This window comes from Micromesistius poutassou (assembly GCF_964030765.1).
Source record: "Micromesistius poutassou genome assembly, chromosome: 12".
In the NCBI taxonomy this organism is placed as follows: Eukaryota; Metazoa; Chordata; class Actinopteri; order Gadiformes; family Gadidae; genus Micromesistius; species Micromesistius poutassou.
Window position 1 is genome coordinate 18401936 of NC_140282.1, and position 17783 is coordinate 18419718.

A 17783-nucleotide genomic window follows, 5' to 3' on the forward strand; every position below is an offset into this window, starting at 1 on the left:
GGCGGAACATCGGGCCTATGTTTGACAATCACTGCTTCTGTTTCTCACAACAACGCGCCCGTACCGGGCAGCCTGCACCGGGTGCTGCTTGGTCAATATGTCCTCTCCCCTTACCCTCTGAATGACTTCTCATTCATGCCTTGGTGTGCGCATCACTTCTGCTTCAGTCTGGGTTCAAAGTCTTCTTGAACTGTTCTGTTTTTGTCTTTTTTTTTTTTTTTTTTACTATTGCTTTTTTTTATTTTGCAATTGAAGCTGTCATGAAATGCATCAACCCTTTAGATATTTACATGTCTTTGGTTTGCTAACGCATTCATATACGTACGTTTTGGTCCTTTACCTTGATTAAATTGTGTTTGAATTTTTTGGACTTATTCTGGTGGACATTGTCATCTATTATATAGGGTGCAGTTGATGGCTTCATATGGTGTAATACTAGCTTTCTCCCAGAAATAAATCTAATAACTTCCTATTTCCCTGGAGGCGTGTTTTGCCCTCAAAGCCTGCTTCTTACTGGACTCCCACATTGCTTTCCCTCAGTCCTACTTTGACTCTGAACCCTTTCCCTTCTCTCGTGTGTTCTTCTGGTTTGGCCTTCCTCTAGGTGAGAACTTTGAGCAGAGTCCCCTGCGGAGAACCTTCAAGTCCAAAGTTTTAGCGCACTATCCAGAGAATGTGGAATGGAACCCATTTGACCAGGATGCAGTTGGCATGGTATGGCCGGTTAATTTACATATTCTATGTGCAAAAACTATCACAATGACATAAACATCTTGATTTAAAATGACTTAATCAACAGTGGCTACTACTGTTTACTCTCACACAAATCTGTCATGGGCCATATTTACCTAACGACCGTCTTGGTGCTACACACTAGCTGGTTGGTGGAGCCCAATGAAGAATTCAGCATTTGTGATGTTTTAACTGCTGAACATGTTCTTGTTGCTTTATGTATTGTCTTACCAACCTGATACTTTTTCTTTTTTACCCTCCTCAATTTAACATATGACTTTTGATATGTCTGTACCCCCCCCCCCCTCCCCTCCATTTGAAAAACAATAAAAATGTTGATCACAAAAAAAAGAATTCAGCATTCGATCCCACCACCTAGCTAGGGTTAACGACCAAGACGGCCGCTCTATGAACAAGGCCCATTGCTCCACATAAACCTCTCTTCTTTCCCTCTGTTCTGTCCCCCCCCCCCCCTCCCCTCCCCCCCTCCCCCCCCCAGCTGTGTATGCCAAAGGGCCTGGCGTTCCGGACGCAGGTGGACACGCGGGAGCCCCGGTTCCACTCCTTCATCATCACGCGGGAGGACGGCTCGCGGACCTACGGCTTCGCCCTCACCTTCTTCGAGGAGGTGACCAGCAAGCAGATCTGCAGCGCCATGCAGACCCTGTACCACATGCACAACGCCGAGCAGTACGACATCCTGCACACGCCCGCCGCCTCGCCGCAGGGGCCGGAGGACGCTCCGCCGCGGCCCTTCCCGCCGCCGCCGCCGCCGGCGCCGGCGCCGCCGCGCCACCTCCTCCAGGCGGCGCCCGCCATCTCCCGCCTGCAGCGCTTCAACTCGTACGACATCAGCCGCGACACGCTGTTCGTGTCGAAGTGCATCTGCCTGATCGCCCCCATGGCCTTCACCCAGGCCAGCAGGAAGGTGCTGCAGCAGCTGTACCTGGCCGTCACCGCCCCGCAGCCCCCGCCCCTCCCGCTGGAGAGCTACGTCTACAACGTGCTGTACGAGGTGCCCCTGCCGCCCGCCGGCCGCTCCCTCAAGTTCTCGGGCGTCTACGGCCCCGTGGTGTGCCAGAGGCCCAGCACGGCCGAGCTGCCCCTCTTTGACTTTGCCATGGCCGAGGTGTTCGACCTGCTGGGGGTGGAGAACGTCATCCAGCTGTTCACCTGCGCGCTGCTGGAGATCCAGATACTGCTCTACTCCCAGCGTAAGTAAAGCAATGCTGCACGTTTTTTTTTCTCCTTCGTCCTTCCGTATGGAGGCCAACGTACTGGACAGACGCACTAGCAATTAACTGCTTTCAGATTGGGAAAAAAAAAAAGGGGGATGGGGATACAGTTATTATTGGGGTTGGAGCTAGAGATTGAGCGAGGGAAATAAATATGTTGAAAACTATGCTGACCTTATAACCAAAACTGTGGAACTACAACGTCATGAGTGATGACACTCACAAGATCAAAATGTCCAAAGCAAACTTTAAACGTGAATATAATCTCCAATTGGTTCATTGAAGTGAGTTTCTTCAAGCACTTTTAACTTTTAACTAGGCCCTCATTATTTTACTAATATTGATCGGTCAATATACTGAAAGATGTTAATTATTTTAAAGGCAAATAATTGTATTGGCTGGGCTGCTGCTTCTTTATTTATGGTGGCCATATACTTTTTTTAACGTATTTGCTTGGCAAGATGAGCTCAGGTTTAGATGGGACTGATGTTTGTGCTGTAGGCCTTCAATACCATCCCTTCAACAGTCCCCCTTTCACGTGCATCTGCCAGAAAAGCAAAATGTAAAACATTTGGACAGACAGTTATTGTCGACCGACTGTATGAGAAATCTCAGATTGCCCCGAAGCGACTCGGTTACTTGGCACATGTTTGGTATGCCCGAGAGCCACTTGTGTCCATCACGTTATGTAACCCGCTGAATAGAAGCACTTAAAGAAGCACAACGTGGATCCCAGCTTGTGCAAATGTTAAGAACCCTTCTGCCGCCGTAGGCTGCACCCACCGGATGTGACTCAAGTCCTGGCCATGTGTGAGAGGTCTTGTGTGCCTGTAACCCTTGCTGTGATTGATTGTGGATAGTATTAATTACTAGTAACATAGCTACGAATGCGTGTTTCAGTGAAGAAACAAGTTCAGACTTCATTTATTTTAATTTACACTCACAAAACTGATTACCACTGATTGCCGTGATTCTTTTTTTAGGGGCAATGGTTAGAGCAGGAGGATTATGTGTATTCATATCAATGCAAAACGGCAGGATATAGAATTTGATTTTCTGCATTATTTTTCTCACCAACTTCATCGTTCCTATGAGTAGTATACAGTATGTCTTCCTCAAGACACAGGCAGCGTTGTGGCTGGACGGCATGTGACCGTGTGGGGGTTGTTTGGGGATGCTGGCATAGTGGTTGGATCCATTACAGGGACAAGAAAAGGTAAATTGTTTACCGAGTGCCAGAGGCTTTAGGGGGGGAGTTGGGGGGGGGGGGGGGGGGGGGCGAAAGGGAGGGGGGAGGAGGAGATGCTCTTAAGGGGGCAAAGCTATGGTGTTGCTAGGCAACCCCCGGGACGAGGAGGAGGACGGCAGTGTTGCAGCGTGATTATCATTGGTTGTTGGTGACGTAACGCCCCTCCCCCGGACGTGGCTCATCACTGCAGAGTGTGTGTGAAGTGCACTTAAAGAGAGAGAGAGAGAGAGAGAGAGAGAGAGAGAGAGAGAGAGAGGCAGGGACACACACAGAAACACGTATACACACACACAAAAACACACAAACACATAAACACATAAACAAAAACACACACATACACACACACACACACACTTTGGGAATTTAAAACTGCTAACTCCTAATTTAGATAATTTTCTCCAGTAGTTTCCCCACAGTTGGTACATGATTGTAATATTAAAATATTTTGTTAGTGTTCTAACAACATTTAGTATGGTCCTGTTGAACAGATTTGGAAGCAGTGGCTATCCGATTTGAATTCACTTCAGTGAGGATGATAAGGAGATGTAAATGCCTTGTTAATACAGAGAGAGCTTGTGTCTCTGTTGGTCGGCTTCAAATGTCTCTGGAGTGTAATTCCTTGGCTTATCGAGGTAATGAGTCGTTATGTTTTTCTGTATCCCTGTTGTTAACAGCCTACACACACACACACACACACACACACACACACACACACACACACACACACACACACACACACACACACACTGTGCAATCAATGAATTCAGTTATTGAGCTGTTTCAGCTCAATTCTATCCACTTGGATTCCCTATAATCTTTCCTCAACATATACATTAATCACCATAACATTTACCATACTAACACCAGAACATTCTAATTTCACTATCAAAGCATTGTTGTATGAGTAATATGGGTTTGATTTTAGCTGTTTCTGATGCATGTAGACTTTAATTCCTCGAACTTAAAATTTAAATTTACATGTTATTTAGTTAATTAAGCTAGGGGCTAAGTGGTTCTTTAAAACGGTAAAATGTAACTTTACAACTGATGCTATTGACTACATTAAAAATAACTGAACTAGAAAGTATCTCATGAATAAAGCGCAATGAATCAATCCATCCAGGGTTTATCTGGTCCCCGTAGCTGCAACCCTTAGAGGTTGCAAATGGGAAAACCTACAAAGTGCATCTTTAAGTTATCTATTCTTTGGGGGATTTTCAGACTTTGTTTACAGTTTGGCAATACAAAATGTTCTCATTTAAATCCTGGCTTTGACAAAACCCATTTAATAAACTTTTCACTTGATTTATCTTGCAGCTATAAACATGCCTGACAAGATAAACAGTGTTCCTACTTTCACAATCATTTCACTCAGCTCACGTCTGACCGGCGTTTAATTTATTTCAACACCGATGTGCCCGACAAGGCCGATGATGATGTCCCTGAAAATTCACATTAGGCTGAAAGTTTGGGCACTCACTCATATGTTTTATTTACACTACAACCGTGTGTTTAGAAAGGAACTTACTAGAAAGGAACTTACTATTGTGCTTGAGTAGTAGTAAAGAAGAACGCTGGATTAGTATTCTTGTCCGTTTTCTGGGAATGGTGCTGTGGCATGTTAGGGGAGGGGGGGATGAGGCCTGGCAGAGTGATAAGACTGCTGTGGAGCTCAAGAGGAAGGCCCAATGAAGCAATGGGAGCATCTATTTTGGCACCATGTCCCTGCAAAGACCGCACTGCTGTTGGTGTGGAGACTTTGGATAGAGGCAGAATGCTGATACAGGGGGCCAACCAGAGGTTAACATGGTTGACAAACACTTGACATTACTGTAATCACAACCGCATGACGTGTTGCCTTGCTTGCTCACTGACCTACATTCCGTCTCGTATCTGTAGTTCAGCAGTGGAATGTTAAAGTTCTCACACCTTGTTTCTAATAAAGAATAAAACTAATAATAACAATACATAATATAACACGATTTGTGTTATATTGTGTGTTTTTTGTGTGTTTTGTGTATGCTGTATTGAAAGTAAAGCAAGATAGTGATAGCAATAGCGGGCTGTCTCCACAAGATCCACACAAGATGCTCCCCTGTTGAATAAAAGCCCGGAGACTAGCGGGCACTCATACTAATTCCTGCTGCCTGTGTGTGTGTGTGTGTGTGTGTGTGTGTGTGTGTGCGTGTGTGCGTGTGTGTGTGTGTGTGTGTGTGTGTGTGTGTGTGTGTGTGTGTGTGTGTGTGTGCGTGCGTGTGTGTGTGCGTGCGTGCGTGTGTGCGTGCGTGTGTGTGTGTGTGTGTATGCGTGCGTTGTGTGCGTGTGTGTGCGTGTGTGTGTGTGTGTGTGTGTGTGTGTGCGTGTGCGTGTGTGCGTGTGTGCGTGTGTGTGTGTGTGCGTGTGTGTGTGTGTGTGCGTGTGTGTGTGTGTGTGTGTGTGCGTGTGCGTGTGTGCGTGTGTGCGTGTGTGCGTGTGTGTGTGTGTGTGCGTGCGTGTGTGTATGTGCGTGTGTGCACGCGCATGTGTGTGTGTGTGTGCGTGTGTGCATTGTGCGCGTGTGTGTGCGTGAGACAGATTACCACAGGCTGATGGCGGTGGCCGAGAGCATCACGGCGCTGATGTTCCCCTTCCAGTGGCAGCACGTCTACGTGCCCATCCTGCCCGCCTCGCTGCTGCACTTCCTGGACGCCCCGGTGCCCTACCTCATGGGCCTGCACTCCAACGGCCAGGACGACAGGACCAACCTGGAGCTGCCCCAGGAGGTACTTGTGGTAATTCTTTTATTCCTAATGCAATTGGGGCACTGAACACCATGCCCCGTTGATGCGTTGATGCGATGTGTTGTAATGTAACTGCCACTGCTGTCCTGCTTTTTGCCATGAAGATGTCTGTGTGTAAGTGTTGTTGTTGTTGCTGTTGTTGTCCTGCTTGTTGTTGCTGTTATTGTCCTGCTTGTTGTTTTTTATGAGACCAAAGACAAATTTCCACATCGTGGACAAATAAAAACTAACTAACTAACTAACTAACTAACGTACCCAGCAACGCTCCGGACAACACTCTGCACACGGCCCGTCGATCAGTTCATACAGCGGAAAATGCTGCGTGATCATTCATTTTTTTATTTTTTTAATGTTCTTTACATTATTTGGCAGTAACTGCAATACACCACAAATCTGTGTGCACACAAATGTGTGGAATGTTTGTCTCGTCAAAAAAGCCTGGCGAAAAATGTATGAACTTATGAATGACTGTGAAAAAGAATTTCCCCATGGGGACATCTAATGAACTAACTAACTAACTTAAATAGATATCTTAAATATAGATATCTTGAATCTTAAATATGATTATTATTTTGTGCAGGAAGCAAAATGTTATCCCCCGTCTACGATCATAAATTATGTATGATTTGAAAGTTGAAACAGTCATTTTTACTGCTTATTCAGCCCTCTAGCAAGGCGTTGCGCACAGTACGGGCCGAGCAACGCAGTACACACAAAATACGACTCATCAGTATAATGTGTGTCAACTGTTGACCTTGTTTATAGCAATTTGTCCTCGTTCCAAGATTATGCGTTCTCTTTGCTCAATTGACTATTGATTTATTTTTCACTATAAATGGAACAAAGTTCAATAGTGTGGCTTTTCCTCTTCTGTTATTTCTTGTTCTATTTAATGTAAATCCTATATATTGTGTTGATTGTATTTTAAACATCATCCTGGATCATCAGATCACAATCAGATCACTACTAACTAATACCTATAAGACACCCAACCAGAAATATACACACAATATACACATACAACACAAGTGCAGGTTCCTGCACAACCAGAACCATTGTTTTATTTCCCAGTGACCCGTGTTGTCATGGTGTTTTTTTTTTAATACGTTTCCTTAACGGCGTGGTTCCCCCCCATCTTAGGCCAACCTGTGTTTCGTGGACATTGACAACCACTTCATCGAGCTTCCCGAGGACCTGCCCCAGTTCCCCAACAAGCTGGAGTTCATCCAGGAGATCTCGGAGGTGCTGGTGTCCTTCGACATGGCCCCCGAGGGGAACCTCCTCCGCACCAGCGCCGCTCAGGCCAAATACCTGGTGGGCGGAGGCGGCGGGGGCTTCTGCGCCCCGGACACGTTCCCGGACAACCGCAACGCCAACCTGGCCAGCTCGCCCCTCAACTCCTACCTGCTGAGGGAGAACGAGACCATAGCCAGGCTGCAGGCCTTGGTCAAGAGGACAGGACTGAGTCTGGATAAGGTGAGGGGTCGATGCGTCGTGGTTAGAGGATGTTCGCATAACTGCGACCTCTTCGTCACAGTTCGCCGTGTCATCCGTGGAACGTCTTGTCGTGGCAATTTCCTTTAACAGATGTTGCGTCTAGGACAGATGAGATTTCTTAATGCGAAAAAAAGCAGACAGTACTAGCAGAAGAGTGGCTAAGAGGAGGTCTTCTCCCTTGTGACTGGTTTACCGGTTTAAGTACGAAGGTTAACACTATTGGTTGACTCTAAGGAAGGTATGCCGGCGACCCATAGAGAAGGGTTTACATTTATATTAGTATTAGTTCTTTGTTTTACCAGGGTATTCACATTAGCCATTTCTCAATACCAAGTACGTGGACTACGTTCTCGCGGACTTGGAAGTACGTACTCGGCAAGTCCGGACTTTCAAGTACAGACTTCCGAGAACGCGAGTACGCACTCTGCAATTGGAACAGCAGCGGACTCGATGATGCATTCTGGGATATTTAAGTCCACACGAGTCACCTCCGATGCGTCCTCGGTAGAACGGCCTCATCGAGAACGCATCGAGAACACACACACACGGGTTTTACGACAGTACTCGCATACTCGGAATTGGAACAGTGCTTGGGCCACCACTGATGACGTTTACCGAGAACGCAAGTACACGAGTACGCACGAGAACGCGAATTGAGACCGTCTCTTTTACAAATGAGCCCTGGCCAATTAAAGCACCACGCTGAAAGACACATAAAAACAGAGAAACAGATTTAGATGCCCCAGAGGACGGTGGGACAGCTGATCAGAGCACAAGGGTCAACATTTTGACGACATTGCTCACTGGTGAGGTGGCTGCTGAACCAAGCACAGAGGTCAATAAATAGTCGACTCTGGGGGGAACGGCAGGATGGCGAGACAACACGCGAATATGGAAAAAAACAAGGCCTAAGTTATAAAATGAATAACATGTCGATTTTTCTATCACACATCCGATAGATTCAAATTAAATTCTTATCTGCTTGTTTTTAATGGCACTAATCTCACCACTATTGCACCTCTACAGACAGCTTGAGTCGTGCTCTTGGTACCGGCATGCCTTTAGTAAAAAATAAATCGCACATTTTCAAAGGGTCCACAATAAAAATGATTTCAAGCTGCCACTTTAAGGTCCCTCAAAATGTGTAGTAACTACTTAACATGGGATGTAAAAAATAGCTTTGTATTTTGACGGATTGAAAGTAAAAGACAAGTCTAGGTAGAGTGAAAGCACTTGCTTTTAGGGACCATCATTGGTTAAACCACGAGATGTCTTTCTCATTACACACTGATCAGCTTACCACTGAAGGATCCGCATGGTGGACTATTCATTGGACAAGGCTTGACAGCAACCGAGTCTTATCCGAAAGCATGTCAGTTATTTACGTTGTGCAAATTGGATTATTTAGATGCGTTGATATTTTTCAATTCATTTGTTTTTTTCCACACCTTATCATATATGCATGTGACACCGTCTTGGGTGTTTTGATGGACATCTGCAAACAGTGATCCTTTCAAGGTCATCAGGTCAAATGAAAGGAAATTATATGCCCTGCCAGCTATCTCTTTGCTCCATAAATCAAAACAATAGACCTTCACATCCTTTCCCATGACCCTGCTACTCCTTCAGCGGCCTGCACTAACAAGCAGATAAGATAACGTGGCGGGGGGGGCTCTCTTCAGTCTCATAACTCGTCTGGGGCTCCAAGAGGTTTACTACCGGCTATGTTACGATAACGACAGCTCAGAACCCTCTTTTGAACGAGTCTGTGTATATTCAGGTGTGACTTGTATTGTATTTTGTCTTGTGTACTGTGTCTATGTACTTTGTTTAAACGTTATTGCCCCTTCGTTATTGAAAAATGTCTTCCGTCTTCGAGGGCAATTGAGACTCGCAAATGAGTGTCAGTGCAGCGGAGTGTGATGGAAGTGCCAGTAAAAAAAGTCTCCAGCACTCCTAGCGCTCTAATCTCACTTCCAACGCAGCACCTTTATTGGACGAACGTATCGATTTAGACAACTTATTATTTATAAAAGTCTGTTTGTTTTGCATGAATTTTATTTCCTCGGGGTAAAACAAAATGTCTTCGCTAAAATCCTGGCTCAGACAAAAACAGACTCTAAACAATCTTTCACTCGATTTGTCTTCGTATATATATAAACATTCCTGAAAGATAAACAGTTTTATACCCCACGCGTAATCATTTTACCCAACAAAGGTTTGTCAGGCATACATTTTTTGTTATTTATTCAACAACGGTGATGTCTTCTCTCTATGATTCAAGACTCATGATGTGTTATTGTCGTGTACCAGCTGCACGTGAGGGAAGACCAGCGGTAACAAGGACTTCATGATGTGTGTTGTCGTTGTCGTTGTGTACCAGGTGGACGTGAGGGAAGACCAGCAGTAACAAGGACTTCATGATGTGTGTTGTCGTTGTCGTTGTGTACCAGGTGGACGTGAGGGAAGACCAGCAGTAACAAGCACTTCATGATGTGTGTTGTCGTTGTTTCTGTGTACCAGGTGGACGTGAGGGAAGACCAGCAGTAACAAGGACTTCATGATGTGTGTTGTCGTTGTTTCTGTGTACCAGGTGGACGTGAGGGAGGACACCAGCGGTAACAAGGACTCCAGGGTGCAGTGCGACCAGGAAGAGCTGCTGATGCACCAGATCAACATCCAGGTGCGCGAGGTGTTTGCCAACCGCTTCACGCAGATGTTCGCCGACTACGAGGTGTTTGTCATCCAGCCCAGCCAGGACAAGGAGTCCTGGTTCACCAATCGAGACCAGATGCAGAACTTTGACAAGGTAAGATCGTCCCTTTGCTTGAGTTGACCCCATGACGAGCATGTGGTCAGGAGTTACCTTCAGCACTTTGCGTTGTGATGCTCCACAGCTCCGCAGAAGTAGTAGTATGAGCAGGCCTAGACGGTCTTCAGTACCCTAAAATAGGGAAACACACAACACAGCTGGCGGAGCCTAAAATAGTGTTTTCGCACCGTGGCCATTTTCACAGCGAGAGGAACAAATAACTTCCTAAAACACGTCTAGCCTTCATTAGCAACCGCTGAAAGCGCTTCACTTTTACTACAGCGAGAAGTGAAAAATAGAATAGAAAGTGGAAGTAAGAAAACAAAGCAGCACGTATCCTTTTAGTGAATGAGATACAGTGTATATTTTCCAAGTAACAGTAATGGGATCCAATCAAAACAGTGATTTTATTTGGTACAAAACTTGAGACATGTGAGACTGTGCTCATCATTTCATCAACTAACAATTTCTTACTCCTGATACAGTTCCTCGTTTGTAAGTTCTTCCATAAATGACCTTTCCCTTCTAGATTGAATTCATCTATCATGTCCGAGTATGATTATAGATGTGTATATGTACTTCACACCTGAATCTTTAGAATGCGACAGTGTTTATCTGTAGGTCTCAGGAGGTATCACTTAGTTTATCCTTTTTTTGTTGCCGACTGTGAGGTTGTTACCACAGCACACAGCGTCAAAAACGGTTACCGTTGAGGTTATCCTTCCCGAGGAAAGATGTTGGTTTAAGCATTTACTGCATTCCTATAGTCATTATAGGAATGTTTATTTATTGGTTACCTTTGATAGGTTTGATCTAGTCTGATCAAGTCTGATTCATGTGCCTCAGGATCACTCAATCAACCGTTTATTGTTTTATTTAACGTCCACGTTCAGGAAGCACACCTCACACCAGCGGACAAATCCGTCCACCTCATTTTCAAACACAAAGTGTGTTTGGCTACATTCTTGTGTATTGTGCACTCCAACGCCGTTCTCATTCCTCATTTGCATGCAGTGTCACTAATCCGTTCCGTCTGTGACGGGGGGGTCCCCCTTCCAGGCTTCCTTCCTCTCCGACCAGCCTGAGCCCTACCTGCCCTTCCTGTCCCGCTTCCTGGAGACCCAGATGTTCGCCTCCTTCATCGACGGCAAGATCCTCTGCCACGACGAGGAGGACAAGGAGCACTCGCTGCGGGTGTTCGACGCGCGCGTGGACAAGATCCGCATGCTGAACGTCCGCACGCCCACGCTGCGCACCTCCATGTACCAGAGGTGCACCAGCATCGAGGAAGCGGGTGAGCCGAGCAAATGGACGCACGGTCCCCCCTGGTTAACCTAAAGAAAGAAAAAAGGCATTGTGTGATGTATATATAGTAGGGCTGACGGTTCATCTAATGCACACCGGCGTCGCAGTTGTCACAGAACGCGATTTGCAAATTGCAAAGGGCTGCGATTAAAAAATATAAACTGTATATATTTATTTGCTTTTACAATTCAATAGTTAAGTAAAGATGTTATGATATCAATTCATGCATCAATTCATCTCAACACATCGGCCTGGCCTAAAGGTTTATAGTTTATATGTTGACTGCTTCCAATGTTGTGTTGGTCATACTAAAGAGTGATTTATTGCTTGTTTACTAGTGAATAACGCAGAACATAAGGAACTTTAAAAAGAAAAATCGCATGTTAAATTGCAATCGCAGTATCGGTCGAAATAATCGCAATTCAATTTTTCTCTCCCCCAAATGGTTCAGCCCTAGGATACAGAGGAGGTGTCGTGATGCACAGCCTCTACCTGTGACTGAATGGACTGTTCTTGTTTCAGACAACCTGCTTAAAAAGCGATGTGAAAAACTGGATTTTGTTGCCCCTGGACCGCACGCCATTGACCAAGGCGATGACGAAGCCCCCATTAGTAATAATTTGTTCAAATCATCCTTTTAATGTCTCTTGGTGGCAGGGTCCTTTGGGTGTGCTTGCTATGCGTTGTGGGTAAAACGCTCACAGTTGCCTTTTAATTCCAAATAGGATCATCTAGCTAGCATAGCGAAGCTGAGGCTGCGTCACGTCATTCATCTCTCATCTCATTCTTTGTAATGGAGCAGATTCTCTGTGCCTGTTTTAAACTAACGACAGTTACCATAATACTATTAACCGTTTTTAATGTCGGCATTCGGTCTTGGTGTTTGTTTTTGCAATAGCATGCAGTTAGCTGTTAACTGGGAAATATGAAGCAGAGTTTTATGCAATGAGCATATCGTGTGACGTTGCAAACACTGGTTAAAAAAGCTGGATTCATAGCAGCGTCAATATATTTGTATGTATAAAGATATATGTAATTACAATACACACAGACACACGTATACATGTGTATATATATATATATATATTACTATTTGCCCAATGTTCCCCTTTTCCTTCACTTACTTCCGTTGGTGAACTAACCCTTGAAAACAACGCGGTATAGTTCCAACAAGAGAGAAGTCAGGGCCTGGCCTTGTGATCCTCCCCCGCTCACCGACCCCCCCCCGGCCCTCTCCCTCGTCTCCCCCGCAGAGAAGGCCATCGAGATGAGGGTGACCAAGATGGACCACACGGCCCTGCACCCCCACCTGCTGGACATGAGGATCGGCCAGGGCCGCTACCAACAGGGCTTCTTCCCCCGCCTGCAGTCTGACGTGCTCTCCGCCGGACCCACCAGCAACAAGTAACCACTCCGCTGTAGTAACACTTCTAAACAGACGTTGGATTGGGTCATGTTCAGTGTGCGAAGTACGGGGCACTTGACATTTGAGAGCTCCTGGAAGGACTTGTGGTGTCGTAGTGTCATCATAATAATAATAATAACGACATCAAGAAGAGTTAAGAAAACAATTGCCGTTTCTCAATACCAAGAATGCGGACTACGTACTCGCGGACTTGGAAGTACGTACTTGGCAAGTCCGGACTTTCAAGTACAGACTTCCGAGAACGCGAGTACGCACTCTGCAATTGGAACAGCAGCGGACTCGATGATGCATTCTGGGATATTTAACGGTCCCAAGTCCACACGAGTCACCTCCGATGCGTCCTCGGTAGAATGGCCTCATCGAGAACGCATCGAGAACACACACAGGTTTTTACGACAGTACTCGCGTTCTCGCGTACTTGGAATTGGAACAGTGCTTGGGCTACCACTGATGACGTTTACTGAAGTACACGAGAACGCGAATTGAGAAACGGCTAATGTTCACTCCGAATGACGAGCATCGGCATAGACACATTCTCACATCTTCTGCCCGTCAACCCAGATCACTCTCTCCATTATAACCTGCACAGTTGAGAGATAATTACGTACTCGAACGGATTCATTTGTTTGTTGCAAACATGGCAAAAAGAAAACGAAGGGCGATGCGTTCGCGACCCCCCCCCCCCCCCCCCCCCGTTTCAAACTGGGTATTTTGCACACTGGTAATGTTCCATATAAATATATACAGTAGATATAGATATATTTGTTTATATATATATAGATATATGAAAGCATAGAATAGACACGATTGTGGACTGAATCAGGCCACAATCGTCAGGGGGGGCAAACTTCCCGTCACATTTCTGCAAAAGTTGCCGTTTTCAATTTGAAATGGCTCATTATACAACTGCAACACAAATATTATGTAGTCGGGGTGACGGGGGACGGGGGACGGGGGACTATATCTCAAAGTAATCTGCGTGTGTGCCATTGCAATGTATTGCTTCAGCACTTTATGAGCTATAAGCCATCTTTCCATACGCCATATAAAAAAAAAAAACAAGTTGCGAGGCACAGACTTCTGTGTGAAGGCGTCATTCTAACTGGCTCAAGTTTGAAAATTGCTAAAACTGCTCAAGTCAGCTCAGGTCACCTACGGTTGTCCCTTTGGAGGTCTGCCGACGCGGTCGCTTGTCGCCGACGCGGTGGCGGGTCAGTGCGTCGTGGCTGACTGCGGGGCTTTGTGCCGCAGGTGGGCCAAGAGGAGCGCCCCGGCCCAGTGGAGGAGACGGGACCGGCAGAAGCAGCACGCAGAGCACCTCTATTTAGATAACGACCAGCGAGAGGTGAGCCAACCCTTGTCTTATGATTAACTGCGCTTGTGTGTGTGTGTGTGTGTGTGTGTGTGTGTGCGCTGCTTTTCTGACCACGTTTTGTTCCCCTTTGGAAAGACTCACGTGTGCCGTTCTTGTAACCCATCTCTAACTGATCTCTCTGAGTACTGTTCATTTGTTTGGCGAGACTTGTTAAGTGCACGTTTTTGCAATTATTTTAACCAAGCTTTTAACCAATTTCTGACTGTTTATTTGTTTGTTTTTTGGGGGGGTTTTCAGTGTCTTACTGTGACTTACTCATCCTCGTTTCTGACGTTGTCTCTCTCTCAGACACATACGTGCATACACAAAAAAAACACACGCACTCAGCATGCGGACTGTCTGTTCCCGGAGCTGCAGCTCCTGCTGTTTCTTGACTGCTACTGGCTCTCTCAGGCCTACAAGCCCTGTCTAAAGGCTGTCTCTGTGGATGTGGTATGTGACAGGTGTCGGTCAGGCCTGTGTCCACATGGCCCTCCCCCCCCGTCCCAACCCCCCCCCCCCCAACCCAACACTTTGCTCTTCCCCTTCCGCCTCTCACTCCATCGCTAGGTTTACCTAAACCCTATCCCTCTCAAGCCTTATTAACTTGGCTGGCACTGCAGAGAAATCGAGATTTTATCGCTTTTGTGAACAGTTTTGTAATTGGTAGGGAGTAGGGGTGTAACGATACGCTCATTTCGGTACGGGTCTAACGGTTCGCTGCGCGTTTCATTTCGGTACTTAGCGAAAAAATGTTTTTATTGATTATCACACATTCTGTGACACTCTGACACTGTGACTGTCTCGTCTTGTCCTGATGTTTTGTGTTGAGGACCACAATGGAAATAAGTCCTGGACCTTGATTGTGTTTTTAATCCTCAATTGTATTTTATGTATTTTCATTTGTGTGTGAGGCATTTGTTTGATACAATTTAATAAATCAAATCAAAATCCAATTGTTTAATAAAAAATAAAATAATAAAAGCTGCTGTACCGAAAAACATACCGAACCGTGACTTAAAAACCGAGGTACGTACCGAACCGTGACTTTAGTGTATTGTTACACCCCTAGTAGGGAGTAGAGGTTCGCATCGGGTCCAAAAAATGAAGCTTCAGCCCACCAGTACCTGCTGTCGAACAACAACCCCAAACTGGCCCCAACATGTTTTTTCTAATTAGCATGTAGATAAAAATGTGAAAAAAAGAGTGCAATGTAGGCCGACGCCAAACAGCTGGACTGTTTTCACATTAGCAGTGTGAACCGACTTATTACCGACTTATTTGCAGTGCGCCGATTGCAGACAAGCAAACACGCACGCACGCACACACACACCCATACACACATACACACATATACGTACATGCACACATATACATACATGCACACATACATACAAAGTCATCTTTACAAACTAAACAACAAGAATAATATTTATGGCTATTTCAATATGAAAAATAGAAATGCGTGAACTGGCGTCTTGCCATTTCTACATCAAAAGATATATGTAGCTCGACAAATGTCAGCCCGCTGTTTGATTACCAGGTCTACAGACCTCTAAGTGGAATATGAGAGAAAGACAGAAGATTGCTGAAGTACAATTCGACTCTGTTGGCATCAATCATTAGAGTCACTGAAAGGACGTCCACGGGAATAACAGCTTGCTGCTTTGTCCAGTAGGAAATTAAAGAGAAGCCTGCATGGCCCATTACACTACCGCAGTGCAGAACAGACTGTAACTGGTCTTCGTAAAGTTTATTGCTCCGAATAATTTCCCTTGATATTATCCTATTTATCCCATCCTTACCTTCCACACTGTACGCTGTGCTGTGGCTTCCCCTACTACCGGTATTCATATGAATCTGTGTACCTCCCTTTGTGTGTTTTCCGAATTTGCTTGCCAAGTGATTTCCTATTTCAATTTTCTCAGTATTTCTTGGATTTTTCTGTTTCTAACATTCCATCTGTGCCCGTCTCGCTCTCTCTCCACCGCCGTGCCGTCATCAGAAGTACATCCAGGAGGCCAGGAACCTGGGAACCACGATCAGGCAGCCCAAGCTGTCCAACCTCTCCCCCTCGGTCATTGCTCATACCAACTGGAAATTTGTAGAGGGCCTGCTGAAGGAGTGCAGAAACAAGGTTTGGGCCTATTACCGTCCAGCATGCAAGACCACACTCTGTTGTCGTACATCTTTGTACCTGGGTAAATGTTACATTTTTATTATAAGGTGTTCACAAATCTTTCTGTTCCTTTTGTCTTCCATATTGCCATGTCTCTGTTATCGTCTCTTTCATCTTTCCATATTCCAGAATCCATATTTATTTGATTTGGTGTAGAGTTGAGTTGTGATCTGGCACAGATTTGCGACATCAGTCACACCGTGTACACAAGTGTACGTCGTGACTACGCTGGACTGTAAAGTGCTCGTGTGTGGAGGGCGGGATGTAACAAAGACGCGCTCGTCACCGTGGTGCGTTGTTCTTGGCTCTCGGTGCAGACGAAGCGCATGCTGGTGGAGAAGATGGGCCGGGAGGCGGTGGAGCTGGGCCACGGGGAGGTCAGCATCACGGGCGTGGAGGAGAACACGCTCATCGCCAGCCTGTGCGACCTGCTGGAGAGGATCTGGAGCCACGGGCTGCAGGTTAAACAGGTCAGCCACTGGTCAGCCACTAGTCAGCCACTGGTCAGCCACTAGTCAGCCACTGGGCTGCAGGTTAAACAGGTCAGCCACTAGTCAGCCACTGGGCTGCAGGTTAAACAGGTCAGCCACTAGCTCTGTCCATCCCAGGAGGGGGTTCTGGAGTTAAAAGCCCAAAGCGCACGATGGGGGTGCAACGCAAAATTATCTTGGGGGGATTTTCATGAACAAAATAGACTTAAATTCTATGCAAGCAAAAAAAATACAGCCTTGCAGTATTCTACAGTCTGTCCCTTGCTCTGTTATGATTATATTTATTTTATTACCAAATCGTTTATTACTACAAATAGGAAACTACATTTATGCTCCATGTGCTTTGGGCATAGCAGCAAATGAAAGAACATAAATGGAAATGGAAACGGCTAAGGCACAAGGTATATGTACATATACGTTATATGGTTGCCTAGAATGGTTTTCGAGAGGTGATAGTATATTTCGAAAATCACAAATAATTCTGAAAAATATATGCATATATATTGTATATATATTTACATTCCTCTATGAGTGAGCTGTTGCCTTGAGCATTGATTAACTAAAAGAAGTCAAATAGGTATTATGTACATATCCCAGAATCCAATAAAGAAAATGTCCAGTGTGCAAATAAAGAGCTAAACGTACCAGTCCATGAAGTGAGTTGCAATTTGCAATTTATCTTGCCTCTTAAGAACCATCCAGATATTCATGTATGTGTTTATC

The 17783-nt window shown here is 45.5% G+C and overlaps 1 protein-coding gene across 5 annotated transcripts in view; it reads left to right on the forward strand.

Annotated features, from left to right (window-relative positions):
• dennd5a (DENN/MADD domain containing 5A) overlaps positions 1-17783 on the forward strand; it is a 31818-nt gene that overhangs the window by 5738 nt on the left and 8297 nt on the right. For 2 of the 5 annotated variants that reach the window (XM_084476575.1, XM_084476576.1), the window contains 11 exons: positions 605-714; positions 1232-1946; positions 5791-5978; positions 7137-7472; positions 10087-10302; positions 11365-11599; positions 12133-12222; positions 12864-13014; positions 14288-14381; positions 16396-16527; positions 16887-17039. In XM_084476575.1, the coding sequence (XP_084332701.1) occupies positions 605-714; positions 1232-1946; positions 5791-5978; positions 7137-7472; positions 10087-10302; positions 11365-11599; positions 12133-12222; positions 12864-13014; positions 14288-14381; positions 16396-16527; positions 16887-17039 (2420 nt within the window). Of the gene's footprint in view, positions 1-604; positions 715-1231; positions 1947-5790; positions 5979-7136; positions 7473-10086; positions 10303-11364; positions 11600-12132; positions 12223-12863; positions 13015-14287; positions 14382-14738; positions 14844-16395; positions 16528-16886; positions 17040-17783 lie in introns of all 5 variants that reach the window. The other 3 variants (XM_084476577.1, XM_084476579.1, XM_084476578.1) reach the window with 2 other exon arrangements.